Here is a 19,592-nt window from a genome sequence, read left to right as displayed (position 1 = left end):
TTGCAAAGGCTGCCGTTCCAATTTTCATTAGGGCAGCATAACAGTTAACAGCACCAGCTCAGTGAACAAACCAGCAATTTAACGTTATACCCCACGGTTACAATTAACCACGGGGATGATTCTCATAGTAGCACACCAGCGCGTGCAAAGAGCTTGGTGTGGCAGGGCAGGCGACAGTCAGCATTTGCTGTGACCCCACCGAGCCTGTGTGGCCAGACGGCAAACAGGGGCCCTACTTCTCTAACCTGATGAGCGAGGTACACATGGCGCTTTTTGCTACATGAGTGTGTGCATCCCTCCACAATTAGGGACCTCTACAGGTGCCGTTATGCCACCTGCTTGCACAGAAAACTCTTCCTCAGCTGACCCAACACGCAGCTACATCCCTGTGCCACAAGACAAGGCACAGACCTCGCTGCATCTGCGGAGGGTGAGAGCAAGTGGGCCAGGAGATGCATCTGGCGTGTGGGCTGTAGATCGGCCACCCCGGTGTTAACACCTTGCTTACCTGAGTCACGTCCTGACCTTTCTCTCCCAGCAGCATTTGCAATCCAGGTGGAGAAGCAGGAGAGAAAGCAGATTGCAGATGCTGTACATGCTGATGATAAAAAAATTCACTTTTTAGCAAGTGTTCTATATTCCCAAACAAGAGTCACTAGGCTGAAAGCCAAAACGAGCCTAGTCGGGCCTCAGCTTAGTCAGCAAGGCATGCTTTAGACAAGCCTCCAATTGGAAAGGTGAGGGAGAACAACTGTGCATGGTCTCTTCCGGCACAAGAAATAGGAAACATCACTCGCAACTGGCAGGTTCAAAACAAACAGATGATTCTTCACCGCTACTTCTTCAAAAAGGAACCTGAACTCTGGAACTCCCTGCTGTGGCTGCTTATGGACGCTGAAATACCTGCAAGTTAGAAAACGGGCATACATCGTCACAGGAGGAGACCTGGCAGTGTCACACAGCTGCGTTTGAACGCAGGGCGCAGGCACCCCAGCCTGTTGGTGCTGTGCGGTGGGCACGGCAGACACCCCACAGCACTGCCCTCGGCACCGGGGCGCTGCGCCAGGCTCCAGGGCTCTTCGTGCTTGTGCTCCTCCCCCAGCACCTGCCCCCGAGCTGGCTAGGGGAGCCGAGCCCCTCTTGCCCTCCCAATGGCATGGGGACTGATGGCACATCTGAACACACAGAAGGCTACACAGCACCCGCTAATGGCTTCTCATATGTCCTTCTCCGACTTCTCCAGACAACCAGAAGAAACCAACCACTCCATTCAGGGTACCTCTTTGTCCGGTCCTGCAGCCAGCAGTCTTTTATGCTACAAAGGCTGGCCCCTCGGCCTCCGCACTCCTGCCTGGGGTTCTGAGAGATCCCCCTGCTCTTAGAGTCTCACCACTAAAACCTGGTTTCTTTTCCCTGTTCCCACAGAACACTGTCCTACCTTAGCTCCTGGCGTGGCAGTTGGATAAAACTAGCATCCTCTGGGCTTCCACCATCCATTTATTTTGTTAAGATTGCACCTGCCCATGAGTCAGTGTCTCTTAATGACTTTTAAATATTACTTCTTTGCCCCTCAGCAGCACATGGAGCACAAGACAGGCTACAGCAAAAGGCAGTCATAAGACATAATGGTAACTCATGTTATCATACTGTAATTTGCAACTGCAGCAGCTCTGAGATTTATTTTTTTAAACTACAGTAGAATTAGATAATTATAGAGAGAGGACAAGATTGGATTTAGATCAGAAAAACAGTCAAAAATTTAGGTTGAAAGTTTTCTATTACTGTATTAGAACGACGACTGCTTGGCTTGGCAGACTGCTGTGTTCTGCACAGAGAAACATGGATTGCTCAAAGTTTGAAAACAGCAGCGATGTCACCGTGACAGGACTAGAACCAACAGATATGATTGAACAGCCATCTAATCCTTGACCACGGAGTGAACTCCACCGGCAAAGGCTGTAACCATTGAAAGTTTACCGTGGGCCAATGTCTGTGACAGTGCTCTCTTCAGAACTGAGATTGTCTTGTCTGAAACACCTGGCCTGCTATGAGCACAAATAGATACAAATAGCAAAACTCTATTAGGATAGAAATAACCCGATTCTGAAGGACCAAAAATGGAAGGAACAATCTGAAACTAAATACAAAAATAAAAACCAGAACACCTGTCTTCAGACAATCCTCTTGAAAATGCCACAAGGCTAACTCACGAACACCTAAATTTGAAACTGTTCCTTCTGTGGCATGGTTATTGTTCCTCCTGTGGTACTATTGAACTTGGTTACTATTATTTTTGCTCTAAGACCCAAACACAGATAATTAGGATAAAAGGTTAAAAATCAACAGTTAACATAAGTTGTGAGGGTTGCTGTTTCAAGGGCTCAGCCTTACCAAAACGCTGTTCCAAATCAATCCTGCTCTTTTCAATACTTAAATCTGAGAAAAGCTTTAAGTACGAGAACGCTCTCGTTTAATTCGGCAAGACTCCACGCTTAACATTGTATGTACAGAATATATGTTGTATCAATCTTGTCTAGATTTCCTAATAACAACAATGATAAAATGCATTTAAGCTCACTGCCTGGCCTTTCCTGTTCATCATTTGCAGGACAGCCTTCTGTTGGCTCTCACAGACAACCAGCCATCAGATGGCAACCAGAAAACCACAAATTGATAGCAAAGCTTCATAAGCCTCAGCATTCACAGACCCATTTGTTTTGTTTGAATCAATACTGGCATGCTTGAGTACATTTGGCAAATTAAAAGAGAAAATCAACAAGAGCAACCCCCCAAGCAACAAACCTTACTCTTTGGGGACATTTCTTTGAAACGAGTCTCACTGGCCAGAACGTGGCCAGCTGGTCCTCTTAAGAAATCAAGGCAACCTGCAACACTCCAGAAGGACACCTCTAGTGATGCTTGAGATGGGAGGACCATCTTGAACCTTCCACACAACATCCAGTAGTTCTGGAGATGAAAAGGAGCTTGCATTTTTCTGAATGCCAAAAGAAGTTCTTCTACAGCATTTTCACTCTTTCAATGCTGATACAGAGACTATTAAAGTCTTCCCATTCCCCACTTCATAGGTCTCCACACAGTTGTTTTTAATTTGTGCTGTTACTATTTGTATTCCCTGGCACTACAACTGTTTCTCATACAAAGACATAAACAGCAGTGATTCCAGCTCCAAAAACCCCATATGTTCTAAAAAGACATCAGACAACGCGTGGGAGGCAGAGAGGTACAGCGAGGAGGGGAAATGCCTTGCCTAAAGCCATGCAGAAGGGCAGCGACACGGCTGGGAACATTACTGCTCGTGAAGCAGGTCTGAACACAGGGGGCTCTAATTTGCTAACCAGACAAGTTCATGGCAGCTACTGAAAGCCACCCATAAGCAAAATGCCACGAGTCGCATCCCAGATCTGTAGCAGAGCTAGTACAGCATCTTTGGCTACCGTACAATTGCTATGGAGAGGTTATGGGGCTTTGTTTGTTTTTATTCTCCTTCCTCGTAGTGAAGAGAGAAGGTAGGAGGGTTAGAGAATGGGGAAAAAAAGAAGGTTGTAAGCTCCATCAGAAAACTTCAGATTTATATTTTCGGTCTATTACAAAAGTTGGTCATCACAGGTGATGCAAGGAAACCACAGGTGATGGGAATTAAGATCCCGGCCTCTACTGCATTGTAAAACCTGTTGTTTCAATGCAATGCTATGGTCACACTGGGTGCCACAGCACTTTGCGTTTTTCTTCTTTGTAGAGGATCAGTGCAGCCCTGATCAGTACAGCTATGCCATCAATGGTGAATCAAAGCCACCACTCCATATACAGAAGCATCTGATTCTTTTCCTGCAAGTTGTGCTCTGAAAAGCCCTTTGATATCAGGCGCATGATGCCATCTGCAAACAAATGGAGACTTTTTCCCATCTGTACTTCAATTTCTGTGAACACTCTGGAAACGATGGAGGGAAAAATATATATTTTAGAAAAGAGGATTTTCCTGTTTACCTATGATTTTGTCATCTCTAAATTAGACTACTTGGGATACACTTAGCAGAGCTAGTCATTATGAAATAAGTCACTAAGTCTCATTAGAAATCACGTTTAAATTTAGTTGGTCAAAGGTACTCAATGGAAAGGACTAGGCAGTTTGAACAGGCAATTTGTCACAGGGAGGGTGAATCACCCTCTGGAGATAATCATCTTCTCCATCTACTGAAGATGGAGCCCAGACAACTAGCTTAGCTAGCTTATTTTAAAATGGACTAAATGAAGATGGATTTCATCCTTAAATAGCTAGTTCATCCTGCTGAGAGCCACACCTTTGCTCCATAAAATGCACTGGCTTCCCTTTCAACACGTTGCCCAACTTGTCTCCTGCTTCTAAGCTAAGCATAATTAGTTTTTCTTTGACTGACACTTGAACAGAGCCAAACCACTCAAAACCCCCCATTCTTTGCATTTATGCAGGAGGGTTCCAGACACAGAAATGCGAAAGAAGAGCAATCCACCTGCCTTCTCCAAGGTGGGAGCCAGTGTTCCCCAGTAGATTCATCAGCGGGTGAAATTTTTAGGACACATGCTGTACTGCTGGCATTAGCCCAAGTTTATGCTCAAGTAGATCTCTTTGCTTCTCTGCATCAATTTTATGCACTGCTTATACACTGCAAGCAGCTGATGGAAATCATTATAACGCTTAAAAGAATTACCTAAAATTTATGAAAAGACAGTTAAGAGGGAAGCACAAGCTATTTCAAAATTAGTTGCACGGCAGATACAGCATAGAGTAGCCGATTAACAAGTGAACAGCTGTACAAACAACTTTAATTGGAGTAAGGCAGTACACGTTCCCTTAAAACACTTAACTAAGATTCAGAAAAAATACATGGAGCCAGACTACTGCAGTTCTGAAGAACCATTTATAAGGTGCGAGTTCTCTGAAAACACACACAGATCAAGAAGATAAATAGCTTGCTACTCCTTGGTGGTAACACCAGTTTACAGTATGGTCATGCACACAGTAGTGTTCCTGCCTTTTGTATGATGTCTATATACAGTGCACCTCACTGCAATTCTAAAACAAGCAAAAAAACCCGAGTGCAGTAAGCAAGATGTAAACTGACAAGAGTATTAATGGCTAATTTTAAGTGTGCACCAGAGCTGTCTATGAGCATAATACTCATTGATCCAGAAGAGGTCTATTTTAATTCCATCTATTGACACAGCCAGTGTTGACCACCTGTGCCCCTCATATGGATGCTTTAGGTTCTTATGGACCTGCCTTACTCTTTACTTAAATCCTAACATTGCTCATCATCAGTGAGACAGATGCAGTAGAAAGCTCAGCATGTAGCAATCACTTGATTTGACCACGATACATTAGGAAACTAAGCTGTAAGCTGGATCCTCTATCCCAGGTAAGAGAAGTTTGTGCATATTACATTTTAAAACTAGCACATGAAACAAAGTTTGCCAAATACTCCCAGGGTTTTATCAACCACTATGAACGTAAAGCAGATCAGTAAAAAACAAAACAAAAAAGAATAAAATGCTGCCTCTCTTTGCATTTCTTTAGTTCAAAGAAAAGCCTTTTGCTTTAATATTTTTCTACCTCGGATGGAACTTGTTTCCATTTACTTGCACCTACCTTACTAGGTTCTCCTCCCAAACATCTGTGAGAAGTCTCTGCAATTCATTAACCCAGTCCATGATCCTTGTGGTGCTGTATCAGACTTTCCAGAAAGTGCTCTGCCTCCTCACACTAGAGTTTATATAGATGGATCTCCAGTCAACATTATCAGGCTTTTGAGTAGCCTTGGGAAGAGAATGAAATTTGATATGCTTTTGTCTCTGTTGACCATCAGAAATTCAACACATTGACCCATTTTTAATAAAAATCTACCCAACAGTAGCACTTGCTTATACCTCTTTGAGGCTTTCTAGATTAATAGAAATTACTTGCAGTAAAACAGAGGTAAACATTTGCCTTAGAACTGTTCATCTTCAATTATATATAAAAATATTCAGGATCCTTTTATGAAGTAATAAAGTAGATAAAAAAAATGTTGATGCCATAATTTCCACCACTGCCATACTTGCTCTTAATTTGCGTCACTGAATGAAGAAACATTAAAAAGGAGCCAGGCATAGAGGTACTGAGAATTTTCCATGGATATGTAGAAAATCATTATCTAAATCAAGGGTGTTAAAGGCCCTCCTGACTCCCAGCTCTGTTTGCTCCCAAAGAAAGGCTGTAGTTCCCCAAGCCTAATCTCCTTCAAATGGCACGTGACACACAGATTAGAGGAGACACTGTGTTTTGTTCATAAACAATTTATTTTATTTCAAATATGTGCCCTTGTTGATTCAACAATGATGTCTGGAGAATCATGTCCTCCACCAAACAAAAAGAGAACTGATTTGGAAATCTTTCACCTGACTCATTTGCTGATGATACCTTGACACTGCCTCCCTGCTCCTCAGCAGCTGAAAGTATGGCTCAGAGTGAGCATAAACTTGCACCTTACTCTGAAATGACTAGAAATACAATGAACAAAGAACCAGTAAAAACAACCATTCAGGGAGGCAGAGGGCTATGAATACACAGACAAATAGAAAACATCTTATTGGGATTTTTACTGATTTTTTTTTCTGCAAGTAAGTTTAAAAACCACTTTAACTTTAGTGTCCTGCTGTTTTCCCCTCCCCATTTCCTCCTCATCCCCCAACAAAAATAAACAATTCCAAAAATGCTAGATGTTCCTAACAGCCCCCCCCCCTTTAAAAAAAAAAAAAGAACAAACAAACCATTTGAAATTCTGTCCCCCTCCTTCCAAAAAAGCAGGCAATGTGGGATGGAGTAAACAGGACTGGACAAAGCATGAGTTTCACGTGGATGAACTGCTGATTATCTCTTCTTACTATTTGGTATGGGTGTTTGCTTTGCATTTCTACTGATGTAGATTATAAGACATGAAGCAAGTTATTTTGGATGCTGATGCCAATCTGAGCATTAAGGAAAAACTAATGATGCCTGGGTCCCGGCATAGGTGGTCATGGACTTATGGAAGTTCCTTGGTTTAATATTTACAAGGATGTTTTAAAATTATGGTCTGTGAAACATTTTTTGAAGATGTTCCTTTATCTGAGAAAAAATAAAAGAACCCTAGATCCAAATCCCATCTCTTTTTAAAAGTCTTGTTAAAAATGTTGATTCATCAATTTATCTTAGCACACTTAAAAGCAGAATAGTGAATAATGACTTTAAAAAAAAGAGAAACATGCTGATCTCTACGGAGACCGTCGCTCTTTTTTCATAAGTAAATGACACTGAATGGTGCGGATTCGATTCTTTGCTGGGGCAAACTCCGGCTGAAGTTTTAATGTTGACTCATACCATTTCATCGCCTTTTCAAACTCTTCCTATAAAGGAAGAACAAAGATCGCATTAAGTCAGATTCTAAAAACAGCGGACACTACCATTTTCTATTTCCTCCCTGTTCTAAGTAGTTAAGTACCATGGTATACACAGAAATAACCGAACCATCCTGGTGGTTTAGTGGTTTTTATTTTTTTTCCTCCAAATAACTGATATTTTCTTGGGCTTATACGACCCAATTTTGCATAACCCATGGAAGGGAGTCAAATCACTGTTAAGCATTACTGACCAATTCTCTTACCTTTTTCCTTTTAATAGTAGATATATGCATTCTTACTGTGAGATAACTTTTAAAAAGCAGATTTCATCCAGAATTTACATAGATCAAAGCTTTACACACTCTTGTACACTGCAAAAATATCAACTTTGCTGAAAAGGTAACGTTTTTAAGAACAAACTTGAAATTAGTACTACAAGATTACTCAAATTAAGGAAATTAACAAAACAACCTAATAATTTAAAATCATACAGTAGCTAGACAATTTCAATTGATAACCTGCACTCCAGAATGATAGTAAGAAGCATTCATGGTGTAGTAACATTTATTTTTATAGTACTGAAATCTAATTATCTACACCACCCCACTTTTTTATTTATTAACCAGGAAAACATGCCAACTTCCAATAATGTCTTAGAAGAAAAACACAAGAGGAAAAAAACCAGACATTGTGGGTTTTTCAGTCTATTTCTACATTTTTTCATCCTCTTTTCTCCTTATAGGAACTGAGATACTCCTATGACATATTTTTGGGACTGTGAACAAGAATTTATTTTCCAAATCTACTAAAGGGAACCACTAAAAGAGCTTTAAAACAGATGCTGGACTTGGGTGGCTTTTCTCTTAAACAGCATATTCAGTATTTCCTAGAGCAAGACTATTGATGAACTACTGGTAGAGAGCTAAACTAACATTGCCTTGTGAAAGCAGACAGCACACTGCACAGTGCTTCTAGACTTTGAATTTATTTTCTTTCTAAGTAAAAGAAGACAGAAGTTTGGGCAGACTGCTGGTTCATACTTACAACTCCCAGGATCTCACTCTAAGCATTACCTCAACTTCAGTCAAGTTCTGTTTCTCAGTAACTATTTGTACAGTCCAGGTAACATTCATCTCTAGCCACTTTATAGTGGCTACCTAGATCAATGAGTTGTAAAGTTGTGATTTTAAAAAGTGTATTTTAATACAGTTTCAACAGGAATTACATCGAATATCCCATATTAGTTTATGGGAGCACTGACAAAAATTAAAACAAGAAATCAGATTTTTCCATTTTTAGATGTAATCATTTCCTTGCTGTGATCTGATATTACTTTGAAGTTCCTTTAGATTTATTTCCCACAGCATTAGTTTCTATAGCACCCATCCAAAGTTCTCAGTCCTTATAATGGCCAACAGTTTCAGCTTTTTAAGGCAATTTGCTGAAAAGTCTTGCACATAAAGGAATGTTGGCCTCTATAATGCTATACTATTAATTAACATGGTATCTTTTACAACCTGGTTGCCAGGGTCAGCTCTCAAATATAGCTGGCTAAATATGAAGAAAATAAACTAACTTTTCTTTATATCAGTGTAAGTTGATCCAGAAGATAAGTTTGTCCTGTTGTTAGTCATTTTATATTATGAATATGTGGCTTCATTGAGAAATCTCTCCTATCCAGGAGAATAAAGTTATTCTTAGGCCCTGTTCTAACTTGAAAAAGACATTCGAAACTCAAGCATCAAACTTCTACTTCATTTCTTTCTACTGTCAGAAGTAATACCTTAATAGAACAAAGTCGTTCCTTTCTTCAGTTTGTTTGCACTGTACGTTTGACAGCACTGTGCATTCTGCTCTTTTCAACCCTGATAGCCACAATACATGACTACCTGCTCAACAGGTCCTGTCCTGCTCTACGACAAGTGCTAAAACCTGGCAGGGATACATAGGAACACACGTAATTGAACATACTTCTGAAACAGATGTAGATATTAGCTATGTTTCAGTTTAATGGTGTCTCTCTTACCTTTCAAATATACTGGCCCTGTTAAAGATGAGAATAAAACGTGCAAGAACCAATCCAGCCTTTGTAACGTAAAACGAATGAACATTTTGCATTCACAGGAAATACTGAAAGCTGACTTGTAGATTAGAACGTATAGGCAGTATGAAGAAAATTGAATTAAATCTGTAAACTATTCTGGGTGTTGATAGTTTAGATACTGAAGTTAAACATCCCTTGTGTTTGTTCACTGCAGCAGCAAACTGTGTTTTACTAATTATGTTAAACTAAGCTCTTCAGGATAAAAACTCAGCTTATCGTTAATTTTCCAGTATTACAAAGATATCCTGTGTTTAGATGGGAAGACAACCAAAATTATCAACTGTTTGCTATTGTCTTAACAAAGCTTTGCAGACAGCATCCTGAAGCCAGCTTGTAAGAACACTGGCCTTCAAGAATTAAACGAGTAATAGAGAGCTTTGACGGTCTTAAAAAGTACATTAAAAAAATTATATTCTCTTACTGATCCCTCCCTTATTTTGTGAATGTTGCTCCATCAGAATTCCAACTTGTGGAAACAGGATTTGGATATATACTTTATCGAAGACAAGACATAGACAGGGGCAGCACACTCACCATTGCTACGTAGACATTTGCCAGCGTGAAATGATTAACCACAAAGTGCGGTGCTATTTCCACTGCCATGGTAGCTACAATGATGGCATCATTCCAAAGTCTGGCATTGTGGAAGATGTTTGCTAGGCTTATTAGTGGTACATCCTGGAAGAGAAAGCGATAAACAGTGAGGTTCTTTCCACTGAAACAGTTTCAGGATCAGGAAGACAGAAGGCTCCACCACCTGGCCACTCCACTACCTGATCACTTTTTGAAGGTGATGAATTAGACTTATTTTACTATAAAAAGGGCATTTCAACCAGAGTTATAAACAAGCAAACAAAAAACCCTCTAATAAACACATCTGCTTGCAAAAGTGACAAACATGACTGTTGCATAGACAAGCGATTCGAAAACTAACTCACATTAAATGTCCTAGTACATACATTTAGTTTTTAGATGCTGCTGCATTAGTTTTCACCCAAAAGACGAGATGCAGTCTAAGAGACGAGAGAAGCTGTTAGTCTAACCCCCCTCCTTCAGCTGTTGCATAAAAGGGGAAGGAATAGGAATAAAAAGGGAAAGCAGGGAAGCGAAAAAAAGGGTCTAACCATTAGTGCAGCTGACACACTGTTTTCTATCCTGCTTCTGGTACAGAATTCCTGTAAGATGCTGAGTAACAGCTATAAGTAAAGTTTTCTCAGGTAGTCACCGATGTTTTTATTTTCTGAATTTCCAGACTGTGACCGTGTCTGACTGACAAAATTGTGGAGCCCTGACAGCCATAACAAACTCTCTGAGAGCTTCACATCTACAAAGGACAAAATACTACTCAGAAGCAAGTCTTAGATGCCCTCAACAGAAGAATACAAAATTTTGGATGTATTTGATCCCTGCCACAGTTCTGATACTATGCAGATACTATGGAAGTGAGAATCACAAAAGAACCCCACAGGAAAATTAATTACCTTTTATTTAGATGAGAAAAGGTGAGATAAAGTAGGGAGAGCACATAAAGCCAAGGAGGAAGATTAAACAAAATAGTAAATAGCAATTCATTCAGTGTTAATTCTCACTGAGTTCAAGTTGCAGCTCAATCTTTACGAACAAGACCCCCGTTTTTCTCTGGAGGCATGGGGGCAACTTCAAAAGGACAAAAACAAAGCACAAATTTGGTGTGAGCCCATCCCAAGCAACACTGTATCACACTACTAGAAAACAGTCAGCCATACCTACACCATAAAAGAAAGATAAGTAAATAAAATAAACAAGAGCATGTTGTGTTAGACCTTGGCTCCAACCTTGTTCTAAGAAGACAACAGCAAAAAGACAGAATTACAGGAGACAAAAGACACTCAGGATGTGGAGTAGGAATAGATTAACATTTCTTAGCTGAGGTATTTCTGCTGTTAATGGCTAAATCCTCCTAATAACAGAGTGTAAAACACTGTCTTCTGATTTTCAGAGAAGGATTTAAGACCAAGATTCAAAAAGTGGTTTGCACTTTGCAGTGTTGCACAGTTTGTTGTTCAGGTCCCAGAGTGAAATCTCCAATGTTGAGTTAGGGGCCTGTACTGCATTTACCAGTTTGCAAGGGGGAGCCTGGTGTCTAAGAACAGACATCCCTGCTCAGCATCTCATGGGGCAGGGCCATGGGTATACGAAGCACTTCAGTCAACCGTAACACTGAACAGGAGACTGTCCTAAATACTGCCTTTTTGGACTAAACAACAAAACTGCTGCACAAAGTCAGGCACTAGTCAGCCAAAACACGCTTTAAGCATTTATGTTATTCCTCTAGAACTCACCACTTCCCGCCTTTAAAAGCACAATGACAAGACATACTTTCCATATTTTAGGTTAGAAGGCTTGTACAGGCAGAGGCTGACGATTCAGTCCTACATAACAGAGGGGAGTTCAAGCCTGTATTGCCCAGGGAGGTGTCAAACCCGCTGAATTGCAGGAAATTCCTCTTTTGCAGTTGCCCACACTCAACACATGGTGAGGGTCTTGAGATTTCACCACAACTAGCTGATGTCCAACACATTACAGACACTTGATACGCACAATTCTGGCCTTAGTAGTTTGTGAAAACTCCATATGGCTGTTACACAAGCAAAACATGATTTCATCCATGTAGCAGGCAGATGTGATGTGTACACACCTTCATGTGATGGGGTGCATAGTGCAGCGCTTGCCGTAAGCAGTCAATTGCCTTCTTTCCTTGGCCTTTCACCCTCCAGTAAAGAGCAGCCATGCTAGAGAGGACCCATGAAGTCTGATTCTGGCAAAAGAAGAACACAAAACCCAGTCATGCAAACACCTGTAGTGAACAGACTCCTTGTCTTTCACTCTTTGAATTTACTTGATATATTGAGGGTGGAGGGTGTTACACTTAACAATAAACTATTCACTGGAACAGGCTCCCCAGGAACGTAGTTACGGCACCAAGCCTGTTGGAGTTTAAGAAGCATTTGGACTGCGCTCTTAGTCACATGGTCTGAATTTTTGGGTAGACCTGTGTGGTACCAGGAGTTGGACTCGATGATCCTTGTGGGTCCCTTCCAACTCGGGATATTCTATGATTCCATGTTTCTATTCCAAAGTGTCAGAATGAGTTTATCTAACACATACGCAGCAGCCAGGTCAATGAGACTGCCATATGAAGCACAAATTCCAAATGCAACATAATTTTCTTAAGGGAATAGCATCTTAATAGCTTTATATAGCAACAGCAGTTTCAGCAGTCACAACAGCTTCTAACCAGCTGCCAGGTGCTGAACATTCAGATGTGTATGTGCATTACCCTCTATAAATCAACACTCTTAGCTAAGTTAGCTGACTGGACTCCTTAGGCTCTCGCTAGCCACTGGAAAGAGAAAGGGTGCTCTGGGATGCAGCCCAGGGCAGACGCCTGAAAAGTCTAGCTGACCGAGTTTGTTGCCTCTAGTTGGCTGACTCCCATGTCACGTGTCAGAAGGGAAAATACCATGCGTTTGAATTCTGTGGACTCAGACACTTTAAATGAATGTTTATGTTCACATAAGCAATTAGATAAGTAGCCATCTTGATTTGTTTGATTAGCTCTTGTGAATAATGAATGAGACTGGTACACAGAAAAACTGTATTTTATTTGCAGCACAGCTAGCCTTAGTGAGAACTTAGTTTCTGGTCTGTTAGTACTAAATTTTCAGCTAATTTGGATAAAGCTTGCTGTCTGCAGGGGGAAGTGTAGCTTGTAAAAGAAAAGTTGGTATATCTGAAGTCAAAAGGAACTAAGATTTATAATGCAAGCTTAAGAGTAACATCTTCACTTTCTGGGAACAACAAAGGTATACTGGCTTCAGTTTCAAAGCGTATTAAGTTCTTTTGATGGCTTTCTAGAATAGGCTAGGGGCACCAAGCTGTTTCGGTTGAACTCTCTTTTGTATGATAGTTTGGAACATCCTCCTTGCAATCCTCCTTGTAAATACACAACAACAATCCCTACATCCCTATCCACCTTGTATATCCTGAGAAAAATATGTTCCTAATCATCTCTCCAGCAAGAACAGAACTGCAGCCTCACACATGGTGCTATACCTCTGCCTGAAGGTGTCTGACACTTCAGTTCAACACTGCATAAGGTAAAAGGAAATCAGTAAGAAAGAAAGTCCCTGTCTGTCAGCTGCCTGCCTGCCAGAAGTGCAACTGGAAGAGTTGAGCCATGGCTTAACTCTGACTTTCTATAAGCTCCAAACCAATGTTGCATCAACAGAAAGAGGAGGATTAAGAAATGTTAAAATAGTTTAATAAATATCAGCAGCTAGCAATACGGCTCAAAGCAGGGCTGGTAATACACTGGGAAATATGATGTGCTTATGTTTTAGTAGAAAAGCAGGCAAGAGACCTGGCAGCGGGACTCCCATCTGTAAGCAGAGGATATAGCTCAAGAAAGTACTTGTGAGGGCCTTACAGAAGCTGAATAGACACAAATCTCCGGTCCGAATACTACTGCATTCCTTGACTCGAATGTCAGTCATATAGTTTGAGACTGCATAAACTGCACCCAGACATTATTCTTTTTCTCACTTACACGTACCTTTTCCAAAGCTTTGGCTATTCGAGTACCAACTTGTTCTAATGACTGTGGTGAGTACTGGTCTTTGCCAAGATTCTGTAACACCTGTGAAAGAGGAAAAACACGTGCTGAGAGGATGGAACCTGATAAGAGATGCCCTTCACTTGTCTGCTTGTTTGCCGCTTTTTTACCCAGCCTTTTACAAATGCCCTAACTTGTTCCATCCCAAACGTCACTGTGTATCTTGAGTTAGTACTATCTGTATCATCCCATAGTGTTTTAACTCCATGCCACTGAATACCAGGAATGCTAGAAGTTTATTGCATGCTTAATTGATTTTTTCTACTATTAATTCATCAATACAGAGGCACTAATGGTGTTTTAGAATTTCCCTCAGCCCAAATCACAGAAGGCTAGGAAAACAGTCTGGTAAAATATTAGTTGCGTTGTTCTTACACTTTTATCCAGGTGTTCACTCACTGAAGATACTTTCAGAGATAGGGCACTGAACTAAATGTACCTTGAATCTGCCATGGTATGGCCATTTTTGTGTGAGAACCTTCACCTGTGGCATACCTCTTTAAGTTGACTTTCTCCAGTGTAATGCAAGCTTGCCCGACTAGAGACACCTTGCAGGTGGTCCAAAGTATGCATACTGGCTGGTAGATTAGGGTTGCAAAGGGGCTCCATGGCTGGTTCTTGCAGCTGCGTTGCAAAATCGATGTGTTCTGTAATGCTACAAAGGTAATAAACTGAATCAGTCAGGAGAAGAAAGGGAAGAGTCATCACAAAGTTCCCTAGTGAGTGTAAACTGCCTAGAATCTGGCAGAATCTCCTTTGAGTAGCTGAAGAAGCAAGAGACACTGGATCTTCAGTCTGCAGTTGCACTTTTCTTTACAAGTGGAATAATGAAATACCACGTTTTCAAACTTCTTTGAAATTCTGATACCTCTTAAAGAACTTTCAGTTAATATATACTTGAGGCCATACAACTGTCTTGCTTTGTGTGAGTGACTTGCGGTCCACATATCAGATACTTACTCAATGTTTTTAGCAGAAACAGCAAGCCATGTGCTGGCCACAGTGGTAAGCTCTACCCTACGGAGTTTCAGGCATTCATCAGGACTTGGCCAGCCAAGGCTACGATAGTCACGCTTTTTTCCTAGAGAAAGGGGAAAAAAATACAAAAATTAAGAGAAATTCTCTTGAAGCAAAAATACATCCTGCTTTAGTACAATGATTTACAAAATACTTCATAGCAGCAGATACATTCCCTACATTATAAAAGTCACAGTCCTGCAGCCAGATTTCTTTAAGAACAATCCCAAAACTAAATACACTTAATTCCACAGAATTGGATGCTATGGAAGACACATTTGTAGGTGAAGTCTCAAAAAAATGTTTTATTATAATTTTTCAATAGCTACAGATTAAGAACAATCACCGTTCTTGTTTACACAATGTCTCTACTTAAATGTCCTTAAAGGAAGTTCATAAGTGAGTCATCATTTATGTTCTACACCTACAGTAAGAACTAACAGAAGTTGATAACTCCATCTTCTGACAATTCCAAGTGAAATATACTGCCATTTCTTATCACTGAATATTAGGACAGACACTAGCTTTTATTGCATTCTTACACTCAAGACAGCAACATTTCTGAAAACTACTAAGCAATTACACGCCAACTCTCCCGTTTTGCAAGAGTTAACCAAGGCAGGTAAAGGTTAAATAATTTACTTTATGCTAGGAATCTGATTTTCAGATTTGATCCAAACCCTACTGAAATCTTTTCCTCACGCGTGGTGGATATGGTACCAGATCCTACAAACCTGGATCCTACGTGTTAAATGCTAGGAAACATTATTCTCTTGCATCAGAAACATCTGAACTTTTTTGAAGGTAAGATTCATTGTAGCCATAAATTTGCAGAGTGGGAGGCCAAGTTCAACAACGTGCAGCTGTCTCACCAGGTACACAAGCAGTATTTCAGTACCTATTTGCGGTTACCTAAATTTTTGACCATTTAGATGCAAATCCTATTTACTTTAAAGGAAGTGTTTCTGTTTCACCATAATTTTGCAAAAACAATGACAAAGCCTGCAATGCCATATCTTTTGTAAAATATTCTGACTAAAGGAAAACTAACTTTAACTTTGTGAAACACTGGGAAACCTCAGAAGGAACAGATCATTTCTTGTCATCAGCACCTTGCACTATCTGATTACGACTTAACTATGTGCATGAATGGCAAAAGACAGTGAGAGGTATGGAAATGCTACACAGGGACAGATAAGTAATCAAAGCACTAGTCAGATACAGGACAGATAGCTTCATTTCCCTGTTCTCCTAGGAACTCCCCAGGCAACCTCCAATGTGTTACTTAAACTTTCAGTGATTTAGTTCTCATGAAGAGGATGTCAGCAGACCTTGCCTCTCAGGAGTGCTAGGACGTTAATGACTTTACAACTGAGGGATGCTATATAATAAATGCATAAAAGTAGCTCAGGGAGAAAAAATACACTGAGGAGAGGGAAGGTGTGTGTTCACAAATGATAGTTTGTTTTCATGTAATCTTCCCTATTTAAATATTTAATTCAACAACTTACCTTTGTCAGTTGCTTAAAAAGGAGCGTGTTAAAGATTTAATGTAAAAGCCTTCAAAACGTGAACTCACATTCTAGCCAACAAAATGTCAATGACTAAAATGTAGCAGAGAACACATTTTCGCTTACACATCAACCCTACAGCATTAAGATTTTACATCCTTTGAAATCAAGGTAAAATGAGAAGTATGGGGGAACCATTATTTTGGCTCTCCTAGTCGGCATCACCAGGTTCCAGAAGTTCCAAATTTTATTCTAAGTAACCATGTGCTGATGACTTCTACCCACCTCAACAGACCAATGGAACTAGCATGCATTATCTTAATAGCTCTCCTCTCTGGTACTGGTTACTTAAGTTGCAAAAACTCCACATCTCTCTGCAAACCTCCTCACATACGTTGGCGCAAAACTGTGCTCTTCTGTAGCTCCGGTCTTCTGGAAGACAGCATCTAAATTTTCTCTTCTAATATCACCAAATGAATCACAGCAGGATGTAAAGCTTCATATTATTTCTACTAGACCAAGTTCTCTGCCGTTTGTTTTGATTTGCTTTTGTTATATTTGTATTTTGTTATATTTAATCAATTCAAGATATCACCCTGTATCTGTCCCTGAAGGTCTCTCTCATCTGGTAAATAAAGTAACTTCTCTGTCCATTCAGTTTTAAAGGAAAAAGTCATTACTTACACCACCACCCCCTTACTACTTCTACTGACATTATCCACGTCTTTCGTTCTCTACTTTTATCACTTCATCCCCAGAAGTTCTGGCAATTAGCATTTTTCATTCAGCCAATAAAGTTATGCTGTGCTTCATGAAGAAGGTGCTGATGGAAGAGATTTCTTAAAAATCCACATTCCCATCTAGAAGGTGTATTTTGCTATGTAGTATTTGTGATGCATATTTATGATAATAAACCAGTGTAATATAAAAGCCGCAGAGAAATAAACCACAGTATTCCGAAAGCTGCAAAGGACAGCTTTCACTAGTTGCAGCAGGTTACCTATTGGTCCAGGAGAAGGTATCTTTGGTCCACTGATCTCCAGGGCAGTTTGGTAGAAGTTTTCATTTTCTCTGTTAGTCCCTTCTTCTCCGTTTCTCCCAACTGGCTCCTGGAGATCCAAACTATCAGCTTTTGGTTTCTTTAAACGTTTGACCTGAAAAGTGATCTACCAAAAGGACAATATTGTCAAGGTTAACATTAAGAAGCATGAACATTATCAGCTACAACACACTACCTGTTTTAGCCCAAAGATTCAATTTTGAAGATGTTACAGATTTCTTTCCCTTCCCATCTCAACCCATTCTCTAAGCCTGCTCATTATTCTCACCGCATCACACCACACAAACACAGTACACAACTACTACCTCTAACATAACAGAAACCAATTTAACTGCTGGAGAAGTGAAACGCATTTTTCATTATATACTTTGTTTGTAACATGATGACAACAGGTATTGTGTCATCTTCATGCTAACCAGAACTTTTGGTTAAAAACCTGTCGCTTTTGCAACTATAAATAAGAAGTTTGAAGGCACCCAGCATCATTCAACACCTAAGCTCTTGCTGTTGATAATTAACACCAATTACATCAGTTTTAGTGATGTGGAAGCCTCTCCTTTAAGAGAGATTGAAACTACTTGTTCATTTCACACAAACCAGCTCTCTCAGACCCACAGATGAAGATCATGAAGATTCCATCTAAACCAGTGTTAAAACCCACAAACTGTCCTAGTCTCTCTCTTCACAACAGTAAGTTGGTGCAAGACTTTTACAAACTGATCCAAACTTACCCATTCAGCTTCGTCATCGTCACCACAGTCCCCAAAACAGGAGCTAGCCAGTCCATCCTGAGCTCCCTTTTTTAGGACACGGATTCCCTGCAAGTCCATCCGACGACCTTTTACTTCCAGCGCCCCTTCGAAAGCTTCTTGAGGCCATGAGTTTTCAAACTCATCCACCAAAGCCAGCATCTCTTCAGACATGTGATCATCATCTAAACCCTCCATTCTTTCTGAATCGTTGCTTTCTGGAGTAACTGTGTCTAAAATGGAAAACCACAGAAATGTCAAAAATTCTTTACTTACTGCATCCATGAATTGTACAAAAAAGTTTCTTTTTTTTTTTTCCTGTGACCTCTCTCTTCCACTTGCATCAACTGAATACTCACTGCATGCCGCAAAAAGAGAATGGGACTGGAGAATGAAGACTTGCCCGATGCAAAAAAGCACCAACCGTTGCTTCAGAAATTAACACCTCTAGAGCACTTCCATCAGTTTCCTTTCCAGACCAAAGTTCTGCCCATTCAAGGGAGCAGACAGGAGATGATTTTCTCGACATATATGCATTAAACACCGAATAATGCTCTCTGTACCTTAACCACAGAGATTGCGTTCCCTCACTACTGTCTGGCACAGCTGATACAGAATTTACTAAGGTACAACCAACACGTCCTTGTAGAATCTTGCAGGAAACTATATCCTTTACCATGGAAAGCATCTTAACCTTTTATCTCATGCATTTTCATGCCAGGCTTGAATAAGAACAGTGAACAGAATGAAGTTTTAAGGGTTACTTTTCACTTGAGAAAAACTGTAGCTTTCTTGGAAGGCAGCTCTTTGAAAAACCTACAAACTGATTCACCTGTCAGTACCAATTTTGTTATGCTGACTTACTTTCCAGTCTCAAGATGGAGGGATCCCTTGCTGAACCCTGAGTAAGGACTTCTGGATCTTCTGTAGCTCCCTCAGAGGGTCCTTCTGCCACTGCTGTGACTGACTCATGGTGCTCAAAGTATTTCTCCTTGTCATGACTGCCATCTAGATTTTTCTCATGACAGTGACCTGAAAGAGAGGAATTTATTGATATACCACATAAAACTGCTCCTCTCAGACA

General features: G+C 40.4%; 1 protein-coding gene across 1 annotated transcript in view; it reads right to left on the bottom strand.

Moving 5' to 3' along the window:
* Positions 1-6,314: 6,314 nt before the first annotated feature.
* TTC17 (tetratricopeptide repeat domain 17) overlaps positions 6,315-19,592 on the bottom strand; it is a 58,880-nt gene continuing 45,602 nt past the window's right edge. Inside the window, exons 17-25 of the mRNA XM_040559246.1 lie at positions 19,373-19,540; positions 18,491-18,741; positions 17,700-17,865; positions 15,132-15,252; positions 14,667-14,826; positions 14,112-14,195; positions 12,195-12,314; positions 10,052-10,195; positions 6,315-7,419 (exon numbers count right to left, since the gene is read on the bottom strand). Coding sequence (XP_040415180.1) covers positions 7,288-7,419; positions 10,052-10,195; positions 12,195-12,314; positions 14,112-14,195; positions 14,667-14,826; positions 15,132-15,252; positions 17,700-17,865; positions 18,491-18,741; positions 19,373-19,540 — 1,346 coding nt within the window. The 3' untranslated portion in view covers positions 6,315-7,287. The remainder of the gene's footprint in view (positions 7,420-10,051; positions 10,196-12,194; positions 12,315-14,111; positions 14,196-14,666; positions 14,827-15,131; positions 15,253-17,699; positions 17,866-18,490; positions 18,742-19,372; positions 19,541-19,592) is intronic.

Source organism: Cygnus olor, chromosome 5 (assembly GCF_009769625.2).
Source record: "Cygnus olor isolate bCygOlo1 chromosome 5, bCygOlo1.pri.v2, whole genome shotgun sequence".
In the NCBI taxonomy this organism is placed as follows: Eukaryota; Metazoa; Chordata; class Aves; order Anseriformes; family Anatidae; genus Cygnus; species Cygnus olor.
The sequence above is the reverse complement of the archived record's forward strand: the minus strand, read 5'-3'. Positions and strand labels throughout refer to the sequence as shown.